This window comes from Clinocottus analis, unplaced genomic scaffold (genome assembly GCF_023055335.1).
Source record: "Clinocottus analis isolate CAN_PGR_092001 unplaced genomic scaffold, fCliAna1.0.p SCAF_15, whole genome shotgun sequence".
In the NCBI taxonomy this organism is placed as follows: Eukaryota; Metazoa; Chordata; class Actinopteri; order Perciformes; family Cottidae; genus Clinocottus; species Clinocottus analis.
The window spans coordinates 3564580-3587851 of NW_027175876.1; the positions used below are offsets into that span (position 1 = coordinate 3564580).

The window sequence follows — 23272 nt, forward strand, 5'->3', positions numbered from 1 at the left end:
CTACAATCAAATCAGGTTTGAACTTACACCCCTCGCCTTTAAAGAGTTTGCTTCATGTGAAAATTGACTTTATCGCATGTCTGTGTAATTGACCGAAATCGCTCTTTCTCTCTCTCTCTTTTCCCTCTCTTGGTGTGCCATTGTTGATTGATCCGCCCCTCATTGAAGCCAAATCACTTGAGGCACACTGGTGTTGTTTGTGTGTCCACGGTCTGATATTCACACTTTGGAGAAAAAAAAACCTGTATCTCAACTCCTGGACTGCAGAATGGACTCCTCTTCCACACCCGACATTTCAGAAGACTTGAGGCAAATCGCGCACATTAAAACCCCAACAAGAGTTTCAGTAAAGCCCCATCAAATGCTGTGTCTGTATGCAACCTTGTGTCTGCTCTTCTTTTGTCTTGAGTTTACCAAGGGAGTTGTTTTTGATTAAAATATGTCTTTATTTCTCTCTGAGGTGATGTTTGGGGTTAGGGGTGGGGGATACTAAGGGCTTACTGTAGCATCTCTAAGCTCCTTGGGGTATCTGATGGGAAGGGGTGACGTGTGGCTTTGCGTTCAATGTGTTATTTACAAAGGTGATTGTACTGTTTTGTATTGTTGTGTAGGCAAAGTGTCATGTATGCATATTTTCAATAAAGCATTCAGGGTTTTGAAAAAAAAAGAAAAGAAAAAAGGCCGATGGGAGTTTGATGGGACAATATGTTGAGAAGGCCCAAAGAACGTTTTCAAAAACCCAGAAAACCCATCTCTCCCACCCTTTAAATGCAAAAATGGACCCGGGTTGGCCCAGAATCATTGCTTTGGGCAAAGCATGTGGCAAAGGGGCTCTAGTGGGTGAAACATCTGCCAAAATTCTACTTTGTATTCAGTTGTTTATAATGCAATTTCAGGAGCCAGACCATCTGGTAAAAGGCTATCTTCGATGCCATTAGGAATAATGAGAACAATTGGCAATAAAGTGGCATTATTTTTGAGTAAGTCTTGTCGTTGGCCATATATTTCTATAGAAAACGTGCCATTTAAGCGGGTGTCCACGGCATGGATGCTGACAAAATGTGAGAATATCTTCGGAGAGCCAAAGTGTTCAATATTAAAAATGAAGAAGTAAATAATCCTGTGACTTGATACAGACCAAATATATAATACAACCATGGAATTGTGAGATAATCCAATGCATTTTTTTTTCAAGATTGCTTTGCAGGCAGCACAGCTGGTTCTGCACATTTTGTCTTATATTGGCTTTGTGATGAAAAATGGTTTGAAATAAAAGGGTCATTTGTGAAAAATATTGTTATGAAATTTAAAAAGAACTTTAAAAATTTACTCCTGGACTCAATAGAAAATGACCTGCAGTTAACTCTGTCATTGTAATAAAATACATAAATAAATATTGTTTCGCAATAATGAGATTTTTTTTTTTAAATGTACAGGATTATTTCACTATTTAGTGGTTGTATTAAACATGTTGTGTATGTATTTCATGTATTATTTATTAAATAAAGACCACTGCGGGTCTGCAGACTCATTACGCCACCTAGTGGTCGATTACTACATCTAAGTAAAACCACAACAACAACACAATTTACACAAATATAAACCCAACTTCAAGTGAAATATAAGAATCAAATTGTGCAAGGATTTTAAAAAAATGGCACGGACACAGCAATATATAAAACTTGAACAAAACAATATGAGATAAAAGCTTAAAGATGTACACCTCAAGGAGGCCAACAATCACAGTGGACCCAATACTTTTAACTCAGCAGTTGTACTCAGATTATTGAACTAAAAATAACAATAATACACTACAGAAATTGCTCATTTAGAAATACAAGCTGTGCAAATTACTATTAAATACTCATCATGCAGAATGGCATGGTTTCTGACAATGCATCTTATATTACTGTATTATAGTCCTTTAATGATGCAGCTGGTAGAAGGTGAAACATAGTAGAGCAGAGGCAAAAAGTAACATAAACTTGAAATACTCAAGTGAACTATGAGCATCTCAAATCAATACTACTTTTTTAAATGTTATGATTTATTTTTGGATATTTACAGTACTTGATTAAATTTGTTTAATTACTTACCACAGCTGCAAACCAGCACCCCACAAAAAGGCAGGTGATCCACATGCATCATCCTGCTGCAGAGTATTCCATCTGAGTGGTGCAAAACATGTATTTTGAATAAGACACTCAGTATAGCAGTGAGTTTATACTTACTGCAGAAGAGATGCAACAGATACCGGCTGTTTTCCTAAACGTAGATATAAATATAGTTAGAGTGCAGTCTGCTGACTGATAGCGATATGTCGAATATAAACAGCACAACAAACCATGATAGAAATCCATCTGACGTTGGTTTGTTATGCTCCATCTGAAAGGGCGTGGCGTCCAAACTGACGTCACACAGCCCCGCCCCTTCCCCATTCTCCCTCCCTCCCGCTCGCGCTCTCGCTCTCTCTCTCTCTCCGCACTCAACGTCTAGTCCAGTGTCTCGAAGCCCAGAACAGAGCGCCGTAGAGGGGGTTTAATCGGCTGTCAACCGAGCTCCAACGGCAGTCATGGCGGCGCCGTTAGCCCACTTCGACGAGGACTGGCAGGACTTTAACGAATTCCAGCCGGCCTCGGCGTCGGCCGACCCGCTGGACCTGCTGAACTCCAACGTGGGCGATCCGTCGTCGGGCCTAGACGATTTCTCCGACCTGGACAACAGTTTCTCCGGCGAGATCTGCAGCTTCAAATCGATGGAGGACCTCGTTCAAGACTTCGACGAGAAGCTGACGGTGTGCTTCCGAAACTACAACACCGCGACGGAAAACATCGCACCCGTTAAGCCCATCACGGAGGACAACCACTTGAAAGACGACGAGTGAGTGCGAGTTTTTTACGCGAATTTTAATTTACGCTAACTTTTAATCTCTTAGCCAACGTTAGCTAAGCTTACGTTGATGTTACACAGTGGGGGGTTCTTAGCTTAGCTGCAATCAGTGTCGTCCAAAGTTTGCCAGCGAGCTCGTGCACGTTCTGTCTTATTTTACCAAACTGTGTGACACTTTAAAAAAATGTATTATTAGGTGAACTTAGACGCTTTAATGTAAGTTGTAACTCATACCTAGAGAAGTATAAATACACTATAGTCTCACAAATATCAAGTACAAAGTATTAGCTAGCATATTTTGACATTTTAATCCTTAAATAGTTGAATTCAAAGAGTGTGTGTGTGTGTGTGTGTGTGTGTGTGTGTGTGTGTGTGTGTGTGTGTGTTTGCGCTGAAGAGATTGTTCCTGCCACGTTACCAGTACTTGCTGTCAGGATAGATTGGTTGACGTTAGCTATTAAACCAAAGATCCATAACGTGTATGCTATGCTATGAGCTATAATAAATAGACACACTAAGTCACGTTTGTTACAATTACATATGTTAATATGTCATGTTTCATACATGACATCGTATGAAAGGGTACACTGTCAGCATCTATTCCCTCCTCCTTAACAGCCTTTGTCATCTCAGTCTGGGGGTCTCGGTAGTTGTTGTATCTGGTAGACCCTCCAGTGTCAAAACTACACATCCAACATGACAACATGTTATTGCTTCCCAACAGCAGGCAGTCACACCAAGCCCACACAAAGTATGGACGTCACTGTGACTACAGAGCTGTGTGGGCTGCATAAATCCGAAATCACCCTCTTGCCTTCTGCCTTCTTCTGCACATTGCAACATTGTAACATTGTAATATTGCAACATTGTAATGTTGCAACATTGTCAAACTGTTAAATGTAATCACACCATGTATGTAAAAAGCATCCCTTTCTGTACCAAAAGGGAAGTTAGTAATGTATGCGTGTGTTTCTAACCTAACTCGGACTTGAATATTGAGTGTGTGACTCCATCACCTACGTAAGTAAGATGAAGACCACCATCTTGGAATGAGAGCTGTGCTTACATAACCTCAACATTAACTGGGATGAAAAGTCAAGCTATTTTTTGACAATATATTAATGGCAGATGCTGAATAAAATGTCATACGATTACAAATGCAACTGTTAAGAGCTGTGATGAATTACCTTTTATTTATCGGCTACAGAGCAGCAACATTTAGTTTAGGGTCACTTAGAAATGTCCTTATTTTTCAAAGAAAAGCATAGTTTTTTTTAATAAAGATAACATTAAATTAATCAGAAATACACTCTATACACTGTTAATGTGGTAAATTTAATTATTCTAGCTTTAATTGTCTGGTTTTTAATGAAATATCTATAAAAGTGTATAGAGGCCCATTTTCAGCAACTATCACTCCAGTGTTCTAATGGTACATTGTGTTTGCTAATCGCCATAGAAGACTAATGGATGATTAGAACACTCTTGAAAACCCTTGTGCGGCGATATTAGCACAGCTGAAAACAGTTCTGCTTGTGAGAGAAGCTTTTAAACTGTCCTTCCTTTGAGCTAGTTGAGTATCTGGAGCATCACATTTGTGGGTTCTCTCAAAATGGCCAGAAAAAGAGAACTTTTATGTGACACTCGCCAGTTTATTCTTGTTCTAAGAAGTGAAGGCTATTCCATGCCAGAACTTGCGAAGAAACTGAAAATTTGTCTGGGTGACCCCAAACTTTTGAATGGTAGTGTATATTAGTTGAACGTTATTATTATATTAGTTGAAATTCAGTCATTTATCTGGCAGAGATCTCAAAGGAGGATTTGCTGCTTGTCGCTGTTTATATATACTTTTTGCTTTGTTGATCATTCTAAACTATATATATATATATATAATATAATATATATATATATATAATATATAAAAAGCATATATATATATATACACGTACGTACGTAAGTGTTGATTGTAAAAAAAAATGTTATTTCTATCCACAATTACAACACACAGTGTGTGTACGTACATAAGTACGTACACACACTGTATACTGATTTTCTTCTAGATGCACTGCTTAGGGAGTTTTTTTTGACACCATAAAATGTCAACAAAATTGTAAGAATGTAATTTTTAAGGTGACATTTTCAAAACTGTCACATTTGACAAAGAGCGCGACACATTTCTGCAACTAAGAATATCAGAAGGACATCAAGCAGGTTTTGCACAGATCGCTGTCTGTCAGTTGGAAACTATAACCGAGGACTTGTGACTGGCCTCAAACAAGCTCAGACGCAGGATTTTTATAACTTTACTGCAACTTTGCATTCATAAATAAAATAGTGGAGAGCTTCGTCATAGCAAAGAACAGTAACAGTCTCGCTGTTAATGGCGCTCTGAGTGTTTCGGGGAATGCAGAAAGGCTGGCCAGATGGGAAGAGAAGCATCTACGGTTAAGATAAAGAAACGGAGGACGGAGGGAATCGAATAATTGGACAGCAGCCCGTAGAAGCCCAAAGAGCAGTGCCAAGCTCAGTGAGAGTCTTTTCTGGATGACTGCACTTTAGCAGGACGTGCCTAGGCGCTTAACAAGTTCTCCAGAAAGACCACGGATGAGACGAACAACGGGGATGACAAGGAGGGTGTGCGGGTTTAAGAATGGAGCGATCAAATTGTGTTAAAAGGCGAAGTTGTGCGTGCAGATTATATGTGTTAAAGTCAAAAGAACGTCCACGCAACTATATTCAAGCAAGTTATTCGCCCCAAAAAATCTAGACTGGTCTTGTTTTAAATGTAAATGCTCCCAGTGAAACTGAAGCTAATCGTGTATTTGGTCACGCAGTCACATGTCCGACACAGTGTCAATGCTTGAGGCACAAAAAGTATTTCCTGCCAGCCTTTGCCCTATTTAGAACAAGCCCTTCAGCCCCCCCCCCCCCACTCCCCAAGCTGTGCACGAGCACTTCAGGGGGGGACATGCAAGTTATGTAAATGTGTGTGTGTGTGAGATAGAGAGGGTATGACGATGCAGAGCCTCTCTGACACATGGGTTCACAGCATCCATCCTCGCTCTGCTTGCAGCAGCCAGCGCCTGAAAAATAAAAACACGGTGACTTGCGTCAGCATTTGAATTTATTATTCTCCACAGATTCTATTTTCTGTCAAAGTGATTAAAAACATGCACAATGCGACAGTTGTTTGTTTCCAAATGGGACCAGAGGAAAGGAAAGACAATTCCAGTAACCTTTTAATGACGTTAAATTGAATGAATCTGATTTATCATATTATTTTGAACCACAGTTAACTGTCTACATTTTTTACAACAATCCCTCAAATGATTGAAAGATGGATTCCACATTGGAACAGCGTTCTTGTTTGTTTAGCGGACTCCGTGCCTCCATCTGCTTGGCAGCCAACGTGCATTGCAAACATTCAACAGTCTGTCAGCGCAACGATGACACGGTCTCTCAATCATCCGATATTATCTGAAAACTTGTAAACCACTCTAATGCCCTCGCGATTGAGCAGTCGTTGCATTCGCCAGTGGGCCGAGGACACGGCACCGCCAAGTAACGCTGTGTCACAGTAAAAAAAGAGAAGGAAGCTGATCTTGTCTCTTCTACTGGGTGTTTAAAAGCTCGTCGCTTGTCTTTGTTCCTTTTGCTCACAACTTTATTCTGTTTCCCGCAGAGAACTAATCGTGCTTTCTTTCCTCCAGGGTGTGGAACGCTCTGACGGATAATTATGGCAACGTGATGGCGGTGGACTGGAAGACATCGCACACTCGCTCCCTACACCTGCCCACCCTCAACATCATCGAGCATGAGGTACAACCACACACACAGTCTCTGATTTTAACAATGAATGCACACCGTAAACTCATCGGCTACATTTCCAGGCAGCCTTTGAACCTTGCAGAAGAGACATAATTGTAAGCAGGTTGATCCTCTGCCATCAATCTGCTTAACCACCTGCTTGTTGTCTCATTCAAGTCTCTCTCTCTCTATCCCTCGCTCCCTCCCCAAATGGACAGAAGTTGGATAACCAGTCTCTGGATCTGTCTGACGACGAGGAGCTCAGAGAGCAGATGGATATGCACTCCATCATCGTCTCCAGCATCAGCGACGAGCCGCTCTACACGGCCGAACAGGTAACTTCTAACGCGCTGCTTTTTCTTTTTAAACCAGCCTCCGCTGAGCCACTTAATAACTTTAAGTCCATTAGAGTCTGATCCACGGCCCTTTGTTGCACGTCTTTCTCTCTCTCACACGCTCTCTCTCTCTCTCTCTCTCTCTCTCTCTCTCTCTCTCTCTCTTTCTTTCCCTCTTTCCACTCTTCAACTGCACTTGTTAAAAAAATATTCCTGGAGTCCATCATGTTGAGTTTTGTTGGCCTCATGCACACACACAGACACACACCTAAATGTCAGGTTCTGATTGGGTTATTTGTTCACGAGAAGCTTTTATAAACCATTTTTAGATTTTCTGATGATCTAAAAGAGTTGTCACAGCGACAAAGTACAAACGGAGCGAAACCAAAATAGAAACCCGGAACAATGAATTTATTGCTCAGTATTTGCTCGTGACATTCCAGTTGAGGTACTTGCAACTGTTGTATCTCTAAACACCTTATAAAGTAACGGCTCACAACAGACTCTTGTTTTCGGAGCGCCACACTTTGTTTGACTGCGTCCGTCCCTGCTGCTCTTCATGTGTCTTACAGAAACATCGACCGGCTGACCTGGAAAACCTGAAAAACAGTCGGCAAATGTCTTTGAAAACACACAAAAATGTCTTTAAAAAAACTTGTTTTGTCCCCAAAACTCATTTCAACATTCTCCTGCAGCTGATCATCGACAACGAGCCTTTCTCAGACCTCCACAAAACAAATAACACTGGCATCTGAAAGGACTTTGTTATGTTATAGTAACGTTCAAATGGGAGACTGCACTTTCTTTAAGTCAAACGTGCATAGTGAGGAACACACTATTGTACTTCACAACCACATACCATGTGACATCACTCCTGAAAATGCTCCCTGGAAAGGAGGAGGACTCCTGACATGGAACAGCCTTAATGACAGCCGTAAAATGACAAACCTTTTTCCTTCTATGTCCATAAAACTACAATAGAAAGCCTTGTCACATATTCACCTGCACCCTGACGTGTGTGCACTTATTTTTTTTGGGGGGGTGGCTGTGCTTTAGGTGATCGAGGAGATAGAGGAGATGATGCAGGAGTCTCCAGACCCGGAGGACGATGAGAGTCCCTCACAGTCCGACCTGTCCATGCTGTCTCAAGACCTCCATGCTCTGAAACGCTCCGGCTCCAACAGCAGCTACGAGGACCGTGAGTACCACCGCGCTTATGAACGTCTACAAGAAGAGAATAAAGCTTTTCATATTGTGAGAAAACTTTTTTTCCTACTCTACTGCCATTCGCCAGTTCTCTAAATCACTCAATGAAGTGCAATGGGTCGCACTGTCTGCTGCATGAAGAAACGGCTACACACACACACACACACTTGCACTACCATTCTTACGTAATATGTCACAAATGCAAACGGACAGCAATTCCGTTTTTTGTTATATAATCAACCGTATATATTTGGCTTGAGCACAATTTGTACTGTATACTTGTGCAGACGAAGTTGCAGCCATTTTGCCTCAAGTCCATGGAATTTATTTTTTAGATATCTGCACATATTAAGAACAATAATAACAGCAATCTGTTTATTAGACATGAATGATTGTCATTAGGTGTATTTAAATTCACATTACTTCCACCTTTTGATGTTTGCCTTTTATACCTTTAGTATGCACTTCACTGTAATGTCTTTATTTATCATCACCATTACCATCATATCTCGCAGGGCTTACATGCTCCAAAATATATTGACCTGCACAAAAAAAAAACCTTTACAGCATCATTTTGATGTATTGGTCCTCGTTTCTCTGCACTTCTCCCGCGGCTGTGAAGGAGTTGACAGTAATGCGCATGAAAAATACTTCAACTCGTGCATGGTCATAGTCGGGGACATTTTGAGCAGGAAATCCATTGTGCTTCTCAGCAAATTTGCCATGCAAACTCCATCCATCTATTATCTGTTGTCGCTTATCCTGTTGAGGGTCGTGGAAGAGGCAGCGCTGACACACAGAGGATATTTAGAGTAATCAATTAACCTGAGCAGTGGGAAGTAGGACTTCTTTGCTGACGGTTTCCTTTGATATATAAAATGTTGCACATCATGTGCTGTCAGTGTCTATTATAAAATACCTTTTCAACGTGTGAACAGTGTGGGAGTCGGTCGTGCTGCACATCAACCTCTCCGTACCAAGTTCTGTGCACCGATGCGTGTAGAGATGAGAAATGCATTTTGAATATATTTGTATAGTTTTCCAAACTTTAAAGGAAGCTTTTGTGTACTTTATGACACGTGATAGCATCGGAAGCCGCATAGAAGTGAATGAATATTCAACAGTATAATTTCATTAACTTCCAAACCACCAACTTCTCATGCTGAATCCTCATAAAGTGTCTATCTCTACTGTTCTTTCACTTATAAACCCAGACACACAACAAGTACACACTCTGCTTTTTCCCCCTCATCTATCTGCACGCCACCCTCAGGGCTGCGTCAGCTGTCGGTGTCCGAGCTGACCGAGACTTTGGAGGAAGTGGAGACGGCCATTCGCCGCTACAGTGAAGAGCTGATCCAGGCTCTGGCCCTGAGAGATGAACTGGATTATGAGAAGGAGGTACTTTCATTTTTATCCTCCGTGAACTGCATCGTCTCAACGGCACAACTAGAAACAAAGTCTAAACATGGCCGAATTATTAACATCACTTCAGCCACTTACCAGTCTGACAATTCCAGAGTATATTCCATGTGTATATGTGGTTGTAAAGAAGCTTTCAAATGTTAGATTTGAAGAAGACTCGGGCATTTGAACATCTGTGTCATGAGAACCGGCTGCACGGCTCGCAGCGCTCTCGACTGGGAGCAGCGTCACAACATAATTTGCTTCAATGTCGTGAATGTCACGGTGTATTTTTAACAGGGGATAAAAATAGTTTCCTTTTTTGGAGCATTGTACAAAGAATGAATTCCAAAAGTAAATGGCATTTAATGAATCAAAACCCACAGGTGAAGAACAGCTTCATCTCGCTGTTGATCGACGTGCAGAACCGGCAGAAGGAGCACCGCGAGCTGCTGCGGAAGAAGAAGAAAATCCGAAGTACGACCACAACCAGGCCCAACGGCCGGACGGCCAGCACGCACATCCCCGGCACGGTGAGTCACGCGGCGACGCGGCGTGGGAGGCCTCGTCAAACATATGCCCTGAATGCATGATTATGATTATGTTAACGAGCAGTGATACACAGCCACACAGTTCTGAGTATAAGCAGATATGCGTGACATAGCGGTGTGTGTATGTGTGTGTGTGTGTGTGTGTGTGTGTGTGTGGGAGAGCTGCTTTCACACTTTTTCCGCCTTTCCCTTAATATAGAAATCTCTTTACTCTCTTTCCCTCCTTCCTTCCTCTCACTCCTTGTAGCTCCTCACTCTGGAGGGACTCTCCAATGTCATTCAAAATGGCCTCCGTCAAACTTTTGGCAACACAGGAGGGGACAAACAGGTGCCCCTGCTCTTTCTTTCCACTCACATGTTTTTGTTTCTTTCTTTGCAGATATTTTCTGTCCTTGTGTTTTTTTTTCTTTTCTTCTGTTCTCTTTGGTTTGTTTTCCACTGGCATGTTTCATTCTCCACAGCTACTGCTGGCGTTTGCTGTCAAATGCACGATTGTTTCCTTTTTGTTTCTTTTCTTTTCTCTTCGTGGTTGATTTCTGTCTTTCACTTGTCATTTTATCCTGTTTATTTTTACCACTTGGCCTATTTTGCAGCTTTTTACTGTTTTCCCATCTTGTTCTTCCTTTTGCTTTAAGCCAGAGGACCATGTTGCATAATCATCGCTTCCTTTTCACTCTATTAAGTCTCAACCAAACCAACTACCAGTTACAGGCATCATATGTCCATATGTCAACCTTCATTACACGTTGTATCATATTCTTATGACATGTAAGGCTTTTTTGTTTTAAGATTTGAGTAGATCACTGTGCAAAGAAAATGTATTTGGCAATTATAGACGTAATTGCCTCTTCGCTCAGGATTGCTAAGGTGCTACTCTCTCAAGCAACCATGAAGCCCACACTGTCACTAAATGCTCTCTCTGAATATATATATATATATATATATATATATATATATATATATATATATATATATATATATATATATATATATATATATATATATATATACAATTTTTGGAAAATCTAAAAAGGCGAGATCGTAGTGTAGGAGGGAACCAGCACGTCACCCAGCGATGTGATCGAGACCAAAGACAATAAAATGAAGGAACAACACTGTTCCTGTATCAGGAAAATCAATTAAAATCATTGTAATCATTAAAAAGCAGAAGCAGTATATGTACACATTCAGTTTACTGTCAGTAGTAGAGAAGTGCTAATGCTAGTTTATGATGCGCTATCGCACTAGAAACAACCTCCCACGGTAACGACTATTGTTATTACACAAAGTCCACTAACCAGCCGAAAGAGGTGAAGGGATTGCATGAGGGCTGGCCGATACTACACTGTGATTGGCCGGTCTGTGTTCGAGGGGAGGGACTTAGTGAAGAGCCTCATACTTATTACAACAGTGTTCTTTCCTTGTGTCTTACATGAGCTTCTTTTTTTCAGTACCTAACCACAGTGATCCCTTACGAGAAGAAGACTGGCTACCCAGTGGTAGAAGACCTCCAGATCCTCACAAAGAGTGAGTGCAGCGACACCGTCCAACACACACACACACACACAATTGACCATGACGACCAAATTGAGCCCAAACAGCTTGTTTGCGCTCAAATTTTTCAAGCAATTTTCTTTGTTTTGCCTCAACGCATGTACATGTTTTTTAAATGTATGTGCTACTCTCTCCTTGCTAGTCCTCCACGCCATGAGGGATGACAGTGAGAGGGTCCCCGCCCTGCTAACAGACTACATTCTCAAAGGTAAACATGCATCCTCAGTCTATCTTAACCGCTTCCCTGTATGTTTGATATTAGCGAGCGGCCTGAGTCCTTAGAGTACATATTTAGAGCTGTGTCACGGCCAGGCGGCTTTTGTTTTGTGTCGAGTCCACCTGAATCAGACTTCCTGTCCCCTTTGCCTCGAAAGAGGAAGTACACAATTCACATCTTCCATGGAAGCTGACAGTAAGGGGGAGAAAAAAAAGAAAAAAAAGGGGATGTCACAGAAAAAAAGTAGCACTCAACACAAAACATGAATTCCAGGGGGAGGGAGAACGATGCTTTTATCTTGCCACCCTTCACTGTTGACCTTGTACCTTCCTTGTCTTTCGTCTGTGCTGCATTGTCTTCTGGGTAGCTCTGGTATGAGAGCAGTGGAAACTGAGGTTTGTGAGGCACTGACACATTAACACAGATTCTTCACCTCCAGCCTTCTCTTCAGAACTCTCTCTTTCTCTCTCTCTCTCTCTCCTTCTCTTCCTCAGTGCGTCTTTGTAGTTTCACTATCTCCCCCTCCTCAAAGCAGCAGCCTTTCCCTCACTCGCTCCTCGCTGTAGTGCCTATCGTATCGTGCTGTGCGGTGCTTGCGGCTGGACTACACTTAACCTGACACACACACACACACACACACACCAACACACTCATGCACACGGTTCCCCTTTACCGCTTGTAATAGCAGCTGTTCTCGTGTCTGCTTTTTCACCTGTATTTTTTCTTCTTCTCTCTTTTCTCTCTCTCCACATTTCCCGCCCCCGTGGTAGTCGCTCCTCCCATCGTTTCCGGCTCTCCATTCATGCGCCACGCCGGCCATCAGAGCGGCGTTGCTCATGAGCGCTTCTGTTCTTGTCTCCACAGTGCTTTGTCCGACGTAAAGCCAAAGGCGAGCCTCCCCGCTTCCAGAGCCGTTCGTTGGACCATCAGAAGAGGGTTCTGGTCATCGGGAAGTACCCAGTTAATGGATTCACAATCGAAATCTTCCTTTTTCAACTCTTTTCTTGACTACGACGACCTTTCTTTCCTTATGGCATTTATTTTTTTTCTACTCTGCCACTGTTGTTGTTTTTTTTTCTCCTACGATTATATAAATCTAGATATAACTCCTTGGTGTTTATACTTCCTTTCGTATGTGATGTTTTATCTTTTTAATGCCTGAGTGCTACGACCCTCTGTCTCCTGGCTGCATGATGACTTGCGAATGAATGCCAGTAATCAGTATTAGTCTGAGCACGTCACTTCCTGATTAGCCAGTGGCTCTTGAAAGGAGAAGGGGTCGGGTGTATTTCACGAGCTCCATCAGCAGGCCTCTGCAAGGGAAATGCACTTTTTGTAAATCTTAACGCATTTGCGTAGTTGTAGTTCATGCCGTGCCGGGGGAAACGAATCCCGACACAATCCCTGAAGCGGTCGGCTGATCTGGAGCATAGATCCTGTTCTTTCCTCGATGATAGACCGTTGCTGATTTATTGCATACGATGTCTCGGATTTGTGAAAAGATTTTCGCAAATTTTGAAAATCCAAAATTCGTAGAACAAACCCGTCTTTGCATGTTGGTTTTGGGTTCACGCTCAGTTTTTTGGCCGCGAGTTGAATGTTAAAATAAAAATATTTTGTATACGATCAAAAATTGCACAGTTTTGGAAAACTCTTGACTTTTTTGAAAAAGGGAAGAAAAAAAGCAATAGCTGGATGAACAAACATGTAAAGCATATTTTTGGAGATGGAATTGTTTTTAGTGCGATTAGCGACTTGCCAGTAGCCACCTTTTTGTGACCACATAGCGATATAATAATGAATAAATGCTGCCCGTTGACCTCTGAGCCCTCAAGTAGTGACCGCCACCCCCAACAACTTTATCACCTCCCAGGAGTCGTCGTTACACGAGTCTGAAAATACCTCGTAAAACATTTCTTTTTGCATCGGTAGAAAATGAGCGACCTGGTCGTGTCATTAGCGTAAACGTCGTGGTTAGGATAACGTTAGGTTCGATAACTGTGTAGTTAAGCTTCTGTTATGAGTTGTGGGTTTTCTCTATCTGTAAACCCTTTTAACTGTTGTGGAAATGTTGTCTTAGCACTTTAGCCTGTCAGTGGTCACGTAGTAGTGGAATATGTGGTGGATGGACTCTTAGAGTACGTCTCACTAGATTAGAGTTAGATGAGGCCGAGAAGCTTTAGCTCGCTCTGCCAAATCGTGTCAACATGAAGGATCGTTGTCCTTCATCCATCTATTTACCTTATTAGTCGTCACGAGCATGAGGATTCCAACCCTAAAGGGTACTCCACACATTACAACCGAACGCCTTTACAAACACAGGGAGGGGAGTTTAAAAGATGAGGGTCAAATGAGAATACACTTCTGATATGCGTTAGGCGAATCGTAGGTTTCCGGTGTTTTTTGGAGCTCGAGACTCCCGACATCTTGGGCGACTTAAAGTACCAAGTCAGCGGTGTACACCCTTTAAAAAAACCTCGAGCCACCAATCTAACACCGCGACGTTCAGATCACCAGCCACTACAGGTGCAGCACACGCCGCCGGGTCAGGTCTCGTCTCGCTCTCAGGTACGACCGTCAGCGTTGGCAGTTTACATCTTGTTCTGACATTCCTGAGTCGTCTTCTGTTTCTGGCAATAACGTCATTAGCTCAACGTCACTTTTATCTTTTCACAAATGTCTCTATAAGCGGCCTGTGCAGGTGATCACAGAGGCCTCTCTTGCCGAGGGTAAACCAGGATAGCACTGCAGATGTCCACCGTGTCGCGATGCATTGAGAACGCGCGCTTGAGATGTCCGAGACTCTGCTTGGTCGTCGTCGGCGTAGCTGGAATTTAAACGGCACAGTAGCATCCGTTTGGAGTAGCAGTCCAGTGACGATGAACGAGGAATTCATCTTGACTGGTTAAACATTTTCTGCACGTCTCTCATGCACGTGGCCGGAAAGGAAAGTTCGGAGGAAGTAGAGGAAGTCGACGGAGGGGTGTGATAAAGTTAGCGGACGTTGGGGAAGTTCGCACACAAACGGTTGCTTAAATTTGAGGGTTCCATTTTTATTCGTTTTGTAAAGGAAGACAAAAAGCGTGTCGTGCTGTATTTAACAATCTGTGTGTGTCTGTTGTTTCTCCTGTTGCCAGCTTTGCAAACATTCACAATCTAGCATTAATTAGTTTTTGTTTACAGACATTGATATCACACTAAACTTAAGGGACAAAGTGCATGTTGCAAATGGAATGCAAGAAAACTCAAAAGCATTTTATTTAAACTGTTTGGAAGATATCAGGAAAAAAGGCAAAGTTGAACATCAGAATGCTTGTGACAGTGAAACGCATTTCGAGGAAACATTTCGAGGAAACGTCTCTCTGTTGATCCTCATTTACAAAAGCTAAGAAGGTCCTTTTAGTTTTATATTTGAAATGGCAGTCGAGGATCCCGTCTGGGGCCAGAACCCCTCACGTGGTCTCTAGTTATTATAGACATATCAGTGTAACTACAATTTAGAGATTTATATTTATATATGTACAACGAAACAAGCAACAGAAGAAGAGGCTGCCTTTGTAAATGCCTGAACATTTTTGTACATTAAACCGACTCGTTTTGTTTTTAATGCGATATAATTCCCCAGTTTGGGGTTTTATGTTTCTCTCATGTGGTACTGCAGTATATTAATTTATTATGTAAATGTTCTATTTTGCAACCATATTATGGACTGGAATGGTACAATTGTTTTTATGCCCACAATGCATTGCAACTCATTTCAAATAAATGAATATGTAAAGAACTTGATGTGGTTTTGGTGTGTGTGTGTGTGTGTGTGTGTGTGTGTGTGTGTGAGTGTGTGAGTGAGTGAGTGTGAGTGAGTGAGTGAGTGAGAGTGTGAGTGAGTGAGAGAGTGTGTGTGTGTGATTTTTTTTTCCCAATGGTTATAAATTAACAAGAAAAAAACAAAAGAATACTTTATTCAGCGGTTTGTAAAAACAAAACACATTTAAAGACTCACAACAGCAGTGACATGGACACAGATGAAGGTATCTTTATTTAAAAAAAACATTTCATAACCAGTTAAAGGTCTTACATAACTGAAGAGAACCTGAAAAGAGATCGAGAGGGACACGTGAACTGCATCTTTAGATACTGCATATTCATATCAAAGTGTGTGTGTGTGTTTAACTTATCTACCCATGGATGTTACATCCAATATATTAATATCAGTATTGAGATCAACCAGGAAAAATATCCAAAGATATATCAAGAAAACAAGCGTGTGCGGTCATGGAGAGCTGGATGAAAATTTATACTGTAACAAAAAAAAAAAATTGTACAAAATTACCCTTAAAAAAAAGTATTCTCTAGAGAAAAATAAACTGGATACATTTGTTGTGCTGCATCCCCGTACAGCAGCTTTGGTTTGTCTCGTGGAGTCTGTGTTCTTAGTCCTGAACCAAAGCAGCTGCTGACCACATGTGTTGTCCCACTTATATCTCCTCCAGTGGTTTTGTCACCAGTGAAGCTCTTTCTTCTCACCAGAAGAAACCTCCCCTCCGCTGTCCGGCGTAAAGCGGTGTGTTTCACGCGACTGAGGAGGCAAAGGTCGCGCTCGGGGTCACAGGTTGGTGTCGGTGAACATGGTGTGCTCCTTCCTCACCGTGCTGAACCCTTTGACGGTGTCGACGAACTCCTCGTCGTCCATGAACTGAAAGGAAGCAGGACGGGCTGTTAAACCGCAGCGAGGGCCTGACTTCATATCCTCTGTGTGTGCTCTCGCTTGTTTCAGGGAATACCGGTCTCTCACCATCCCGCTGTCATGTCCCGAAATGTTCGGGTCCCACGCTTCTTCGTCGCCGTCTCCCGCTAGTGACTTCCCGTCCATCACTTGGCTGACGCTGCGCCTCAGGGAGTTCACGCTGAGGATCCCCAGCTCACCTTGAGGTGGGGCCTCGTCGATGGGCTCGCATTTAGCTTCCAGCATTTCCTGGTGAGGAGCGGAGAGACAGACAGACAGACAGACAGTCAGAGAGATGTTTGCGCCATGAGAGTGTGCAGAATGTGGATTTGCATGCTTTTGTGAGGCACTTTTTAGTTTTTGTACCTCCATCTTCATGGTGAAACCCTTCAGTGTTACACTGTTGGAGAAGCCCGTGGTGTCGGGCACCGTTTCAAACTGAAAGGAGAGAGAGAGAGAGAGTTATTCACAGTCCCTTGATCAATTCTGCCTCACTGTTGTTATGACATTATATCTGTGACACTTCTCGCCTGAGACATTAATGATGGTTTAGAGACAATTTTGTTTGTTTAAATTAAATGCCTCTTTGATCATTTTCTTCACAAAATAGGATTAATGTGCTTTCAAATGTATTTTTCTTTGTTCTCCTATTGCGCTCTTTGTAATGATGATCGAACATAAATGACTCGGACCCCGTATAGTTACAGACTTATCCCACAATACAAAATAAGAACGGGATGGTTCATAATAATTTTCTTTTGATTTCCTTTTTTAAAAAAAAATAATAATTAGAGATTCAAAATTGACTCACTTTTTAACAGGCCACATCACAAATATAACATAATCATTTAAAAAAGTAGAAAAACACATAAAAGGCACTGCGGATGGCAAAAAATGTCTATCTTAATACTAAATATGTATATTTCAACTAAATAAATATAAAAAGAGCATTCTTTGTAGTCCGTCATCTAGTCTACATTCACAGCATTAAAAATGGCCGCATTCCATTTTCCTTTCCTCTGCTGTTACAAGGCCGGGTGTCGGCACTTAACAGTGAACAGTGTTCGGGTAAGTGAGCGTCCCGCTCACCAGAACCGAGTTGCTGGTTGGATAAACCGCCATGGGGCTCCTCCTCTTCTGCATGGGCAGGGCCACCAGCGGGGGTCTCTCTCTGGTGAAGGGGGATTTGTTGAGGGCCTGAAAGGAAAAAAGATGGATTCTGACTGTTTGAGGTCGTTCCCATCGACATGCTGTGTCACATCAAACGCGCGCGTCTCACCTTGTGCAGCGTGACGCCTAACACGATGGCGAGCAGCAGCAGGGCGATGGCCGCCATCACTACGATGAACCACAGCTCCCGGACCAGCGGCCGGTCTCCCTGACCTCCCTCCGCCCACTCGCCACCTCCACCTCCTCCTGCAGGAGGAGTGAGGCTCGGTGAATCTGGAGGAAAGGCCAGCGTTTTATATCTGAGGTTTGATCGTAATTCTCATTTTATTGGATTACATTTCTGAAATAACCTTTTTTTTTATGGCATAAGAAACACTTTTTCTTACATTCTCCAGAAGAATGATCACTAACTGACGTCTTGTCTCACAACCTATAGAAATATGTCAAATAATCTGGATTACTGTCATGGAATTAAAACAAGTGCATATCTGAATGTCCCTAAATGGCTTCACGCAGACCTCTGTTGGGTTTTAATTTGATGGGAACACATCACAAGTCAACTCTGAGAGATTGAAAGGCGATCACACGTGCTGTGGAGGAGATAGCACTGTAACTGGAGACAAACTGCTTCTCATGGCCTAGTTTTCTAGCCCGAGCACCACGCTCCCTAATCAGACACTTTTATTACATTCCTGCAGACTTCTGCCTTTTTAAAAATATGTCGTTAGAAATTGTTGCAGTATTTCAGCCCTAAAGGCAATATATTGAATGTAGGAACGCTGCTGCTTCTTTTCCAGCATGATCCATGAAACGATGTGAGAGAATACAGACAGTGGGGACATTCTTCTTTTTCGAAGTGACAGGAAGGGGAAAGCTTGAGTTCAGACTGTGGAAGCTGGTCAGTGTGTCCATCCAGGGACTCACCAGTGCTGAGGTCCGTGGTTCGGCCTGTGTTGGGGGTGCTGGCAGCCCCTCGCTGTGTGACGCATCGATCGACAAGGCAAAGACCTGCCGGGTGTTAAGGATCACACCTGCCGCCCCATCAATATTTTACGCCGCGATACTTTTCCTTGCTGACTTCTCTGCGAGGAAAAGCTGAAGGAAAATGTCCCCGCGTCCTCGCATCGCCTGCCCCGAGGCTAATGTTGCGCCAGCTCGAGACGCGAAAAGGAGCCTCGCACACACTGCAGGTGTGTTCCTCATGCGCTCCCAGACTCCCATCTACCTTTTTGCTGCTTCTTTTTTTTTTCAGCAGTGCCATGGTAACGGCCAGGTGTCAGGTTTCAGTTCACCTGAAGAGACGTAGCAGGAGCCATATCACCCCTCTGATGCTCAGGGGCCCGGTTTGTACGGCCTTTATTATATGATATAATATGATATTAGCCCCATATGTGTTGTGTTCACCTATATTATGGCATAATGTCATGAGGAATATTACGGTACATAACATATTCCTAGTATAAACTGGTCGGGCATTTGTTACGGTCTTCAGTGAGATGACACTCCAGCCCTCATAGTATGTGTTGTAATGCGAGTCTGTATATTGAGAGGAAGAAATTATCCTTTCTCAATCATAACGCAGCTATATGTATTAGCGCAGCTATTTTTTTTATGTGTGCTATTGGACATTTTATTGCACACCACCAGGTGTCTAAAGATGCCTTATGCAATGGCCAAAAAGATAACACGTATAATGTTTGGACGCTATAATCATGTTTTTTTATGCCTTGCAGGAATTGCTGGAATTTACTTATGATCAGTGTTGACTTTATTTTATTTGACATGTGCTGAGTGTTTGTAGCGAAACGCTAATTTGCAACACCTGTCCACAGGATATATATATATATATATATATATATATATATATATATATATATATATATATATATATATATATATATATATATATAATAAAATAAAATAAAAAAGGAAAATACATCTACAATACCTACATCAATGCCCAATTCTATGTATTCTACTGTATGTCTTTTTAAAAACACATTCTAGTGTTTACCGTGATTATCTATATGCGGGAGATTTGACCTTGATAACAAAACAAATTGTTGGCAACGAAATGCGAAATTTGACCTTGTTGCTCAAACCAGAAAAAAAGCGGCCCACGGTGCTCCTTGCAGTGAGCTGTGTAACCACAAGATGGCGCTAAGCAGCAGCGGCTGTGTGCTCGGCGTTAAAGAGGCCCCGGCGGTGGCGGAGGAGGAGAAACTCAGTAAGCAAGTTCATCTGCAGAGCCTCTTATCCTCGGTCCCAGCCGTCACTGCAGTCACACTCAGAAATCAACTAAACGCCCCTTTTGTCCTCCCTATCAGGACAAAGCAGCGCCGTTAAGCTGAAGGCCCCCGATGTGCTGAAAGTCCCTTTTTCTCTGCGCCGTCCTGAAGTGACCTCCAACTGTACATGTACTTGTTGTCCATCTGCTGTGGGGGGATGATTGAGAATGACAGGCAGGAGGTACAGCAGCAGCTTTAGTAACAGCGTGTCGGGGCGTTTGTTGGTTGTGCCGCAGGACGGCATCAAACTTTTAAACGGGGGTGGAATCCTGGGATGATTTGTGTTCTTGTTTTCTTCCTCTCCCTGAAAAATTGATGGTGTCTTATGTTGTACTGCACATCGGAGCCTCCTGACATTGTATTCATATTGGATGCTTTATCCCCGCTTAATTTGACACAAATTCAAAAGTGGGTTTCGCCCCTTTTGTCGCTTCGTTTGGATGTTTGACCTTCACTGTGCTTGGTGAAGGTCAAACGTCCAAATGAGGTCTTGAATGCAGCGCATGTGCAGCACCAAGTAGTCCGGGAGCCCGGCGGTAATCGAGTTCAAAGTCATCAGGTGTAACATCTAACTCATGTTCCAATTTTATATTTTATTTCAGTCTTACGATAAATTTCCAAGACTCACGGTCCAGGGTCGCTCACTCTGAATCACAAAATCTGTTCATTGGAACAAAAACACCCTTAAGTGAGATATGAAATCAGGATAATCAGAATCATCGCATGGTTTTCCTTTCAACGAAGACCGCTCCTTAAAAATATATACGCTCTTCAAGGACATTTTCTGTTGTTGCTGTGTCTTAGCTCAACAAGGACGGCTTAATATCCGAACGCAACGTTGCCCCACAATAATTCTACCAAAACAAAGTGATTATTTAAGACTTTCTTTGAGTCTGTAGCCATCGGTCCCCGGCTCCAGACATAACCACTCCGTGTAAGAGGAGGGATTGGGGAGGGGAGCAGGGGGGGCACATTAACTAACTGCTCATTTGATTTATTTTTACAGAAGAGCTCTCCTCAGTCTAATACCCTAATCAGCATTCATACCTTGCCGTGATGATTCGGGACAATGCTTTTTTATTGAGGAAGTGATCTCACCCTTGAGTGCCAGAATCAGCCTTTTTTTACAGCCCATCTCCTCAGGGCCTCATCCATCACCAAGGTGTCTGGGCGACACGGCCGCTAGACACATACTAACTCATTTAAGGAGAGGGACATACAGGGATATATCACTCAAGATCACTAACTCACTTACTGACGGCTGATGTGGTGAAACATCTCCAGCCTGTTTGAAATCCCTTGGTGCACCGCTTGAGCTTTAACCACAGGAAAATAAAGAGATTATTAAGCGTCTGCTGACAGATAAGGTGGGAATAAAGGACAAATCCACTCGGATTTGTCTTTCTATGTATTCAGTCATCTGTATTCTTCGTGTTTTGCTGGTGTTGACTCCTCTCCTTGTATGTACAAACAATATCACATGCTTCGTGTTACGGAGCCAATCGTGACTAAAGATTACTGTAAACTCAATCAAGAAGCATGTAATCCTACAAAATACACGCGTGTTCAATCAGCAGCCTAACAAAGGCAGAGCGTTGATCATTATCGCTCCAATTTTTCAATTATATTTTTGACTTGAGTCGTGTGAGCTTAAAATATGGCTCGAAGAAATACTGGCACACTACATTTTATTGCAACTCTTCATTTTATTGGATCAGGTGCAGCCTTTTTTAAGAAGAAGTAATGTACACATAGTAATTTTGTATTGTACATTGAAAAATGTCATGAAAAAGTGACAGTCGCTTATGTTGAAAAATCATGCAAATAGTAATTGTATAGTACTCACTAATGCACAGAAACATTTTTTTTTTTAAATATCCTAGTTTAGTATTTTTTTAAAAGTCATTGTGCACACACGTAAGTCATAAAATGTAAAAAAAAAAAAAAAATCATGGTAAAGAATGTCGAAAAATATCTTGAAAAAGTCGTATAGTGTATCGCAAAATATGAAAAATGTTATAGTATAACATGTCAAAAATAACATGAAGAAGTTATAGTTCAGTATGTCAAAATATGTAAAGAAAAAAATGATATAGTACACTCATAAAAGTCAAGTTAAAGTATCCTATGTCTAAAAATGTCATACAATGTTATAGATAGCATAGTAAATCATTAACATTTATAAAACATGACAAGCAAACAATTATATAATAATACATTATGTATGTTTTCACAGTGTCTATATTTAAAGGGTATAGTTTTCGAAGGGATGTGTATTGTCCTGGAGATGTCCGGGTCTGAGTCGGGGATCTTGTTGACGAGCTCTAAACTGTTTTTGTGGTGTGAGGTCACAGTCTTTCCTGCTCGCTTCAAGTTCCTTCGAGGAATAAAAGTGGTGGAGGAATGGCAGCCAATCCTCTTTACAGACTCAGTCTGCCCTTAATCTCGGCAGAGGCAACATGGTACCAGATGCTGGTGGAGGAGGTGAGGACGGATTCTTCTGGAAATTCACGACCATCTCCGCTGCCTCTGGAGCACAGACCTCTTGAGTAGTTTTGTTTGCACCAATTTACCAGACGGTCAATCTCCAACCGGACCTGTGGGCAGACTCATCCCCAGCAGAGATAAATCCCATAATAGGTTTGTGATGAAGAAGTCATGGTATAGTGTGTCATAAGAATACCTCAGTAGGTTGAATACTAGTAGTAATATATTTTGTTTAAAGTCACAGTATAGTATGTCTTAAAATGTCATAAAATGGTTATATAGTCTGTTGAAATAAGACCAGACAAATGTCAGAAAAGCTCATAATATACAAGATTTGAAAAGTAAAGAAAAAAAAAACACGTCATAGTTTACCACAGTATGCCTTAAAAAGGTCAAACTATTACATTATTGCTTAAGTATAGCATGTTGTAAAAAAAAATTAAAAAAAAAAGTCGTAAAAGGTTATAACAAAATGATAATACAGCATTTAATCAAAAATGTTAGTTTGGCATGGCAGTAAAGCATTATGAACGCTGTACTCGTATACATTATGCCCACCACTTGTCACCAAGTTGCCAAGTAAATAAATAAAGAGCTATAAAGCATTTTAGGGACTTTTTTTTACAGCCGATGTCATGAAT

General features: G+C 41.9%; 1 protein-coding gene across 3 annotated transcripts; it reads left to right on the top strand.

Annotated features, from left to right (window-relative positions):
* Nucleotides 1–2477: 2477 nt before the first annotated feature.
* fez2b (fasciculation and elongation protein zeta 2b) lies at nucleotides 2478–13073 on the top strand. Of its 3 annotated transcripts, XM_068576775.1 has the most exons (11): nucleotides 2478–2880; nucleotides 6600–6708; nucleotides 6915–7031; nucleotides 8088–8229; nucleotides 9511–9638; nucleotides 10028–10174; nucleotides 10440–10520; nucleotides 11644–11719; nucleotides 11889–11954; nucleotides 12331–12358; nucleotides 12828–13073. In XM_068576775.1, exons 1-10 carry the CDS (start codon nucleotides 2573–2575, stop codon nucleotides 12339–12341), a joined length of 1185 nt encoding a protein of 394 aa, XP_068432876.1. In that variant the 5' UTR covers nucleotides 2478–2572; the 3' UTR covers nucleotides 12342–12358; nucleotides 12828–13073. The 3 variants fall into 3 exon arrangements, with proteins under 3 accessions (XP_068432876.1, XP_068432875.1, XP_068432877.1); XM_068576774.1 differs by lacking the exon at nucleotides 12331–12358; XM_068576776.1 differs by lacking the exons at nucleotides 10440–10520; nucleotides 12331–12358 and having other exon boundaries at nucleotides 2479–2880.
* Nucleotides 13074–23272: the final 10199 nt, after the last annotated feature.

Bases quoted from the DNA above. Each gene is read 5' to 3' on its own strand.
- fez2b (XM_068576774.1), top strand. From the start codon at position 2,573: ATGGCGGCGCCGTTAGCCCACTTCGACGAGGACTGGCAGGACTTTAAC. The intron at 7,032-8,087 runs GTAACTTCTAAC...GCTGTGCTTTAG, and splicing joins CGCTCTACACGGCCGAACAG to GTGATCGAGGAGATAGAGGA. The intron at 11,720-11,888 runs GTGAGTGCAGCG...TCTCCTTGCTAG, and splicing joins CCTCCAGATCCTCACAAAGA to TCCTCCACGCCATGAGGGAT.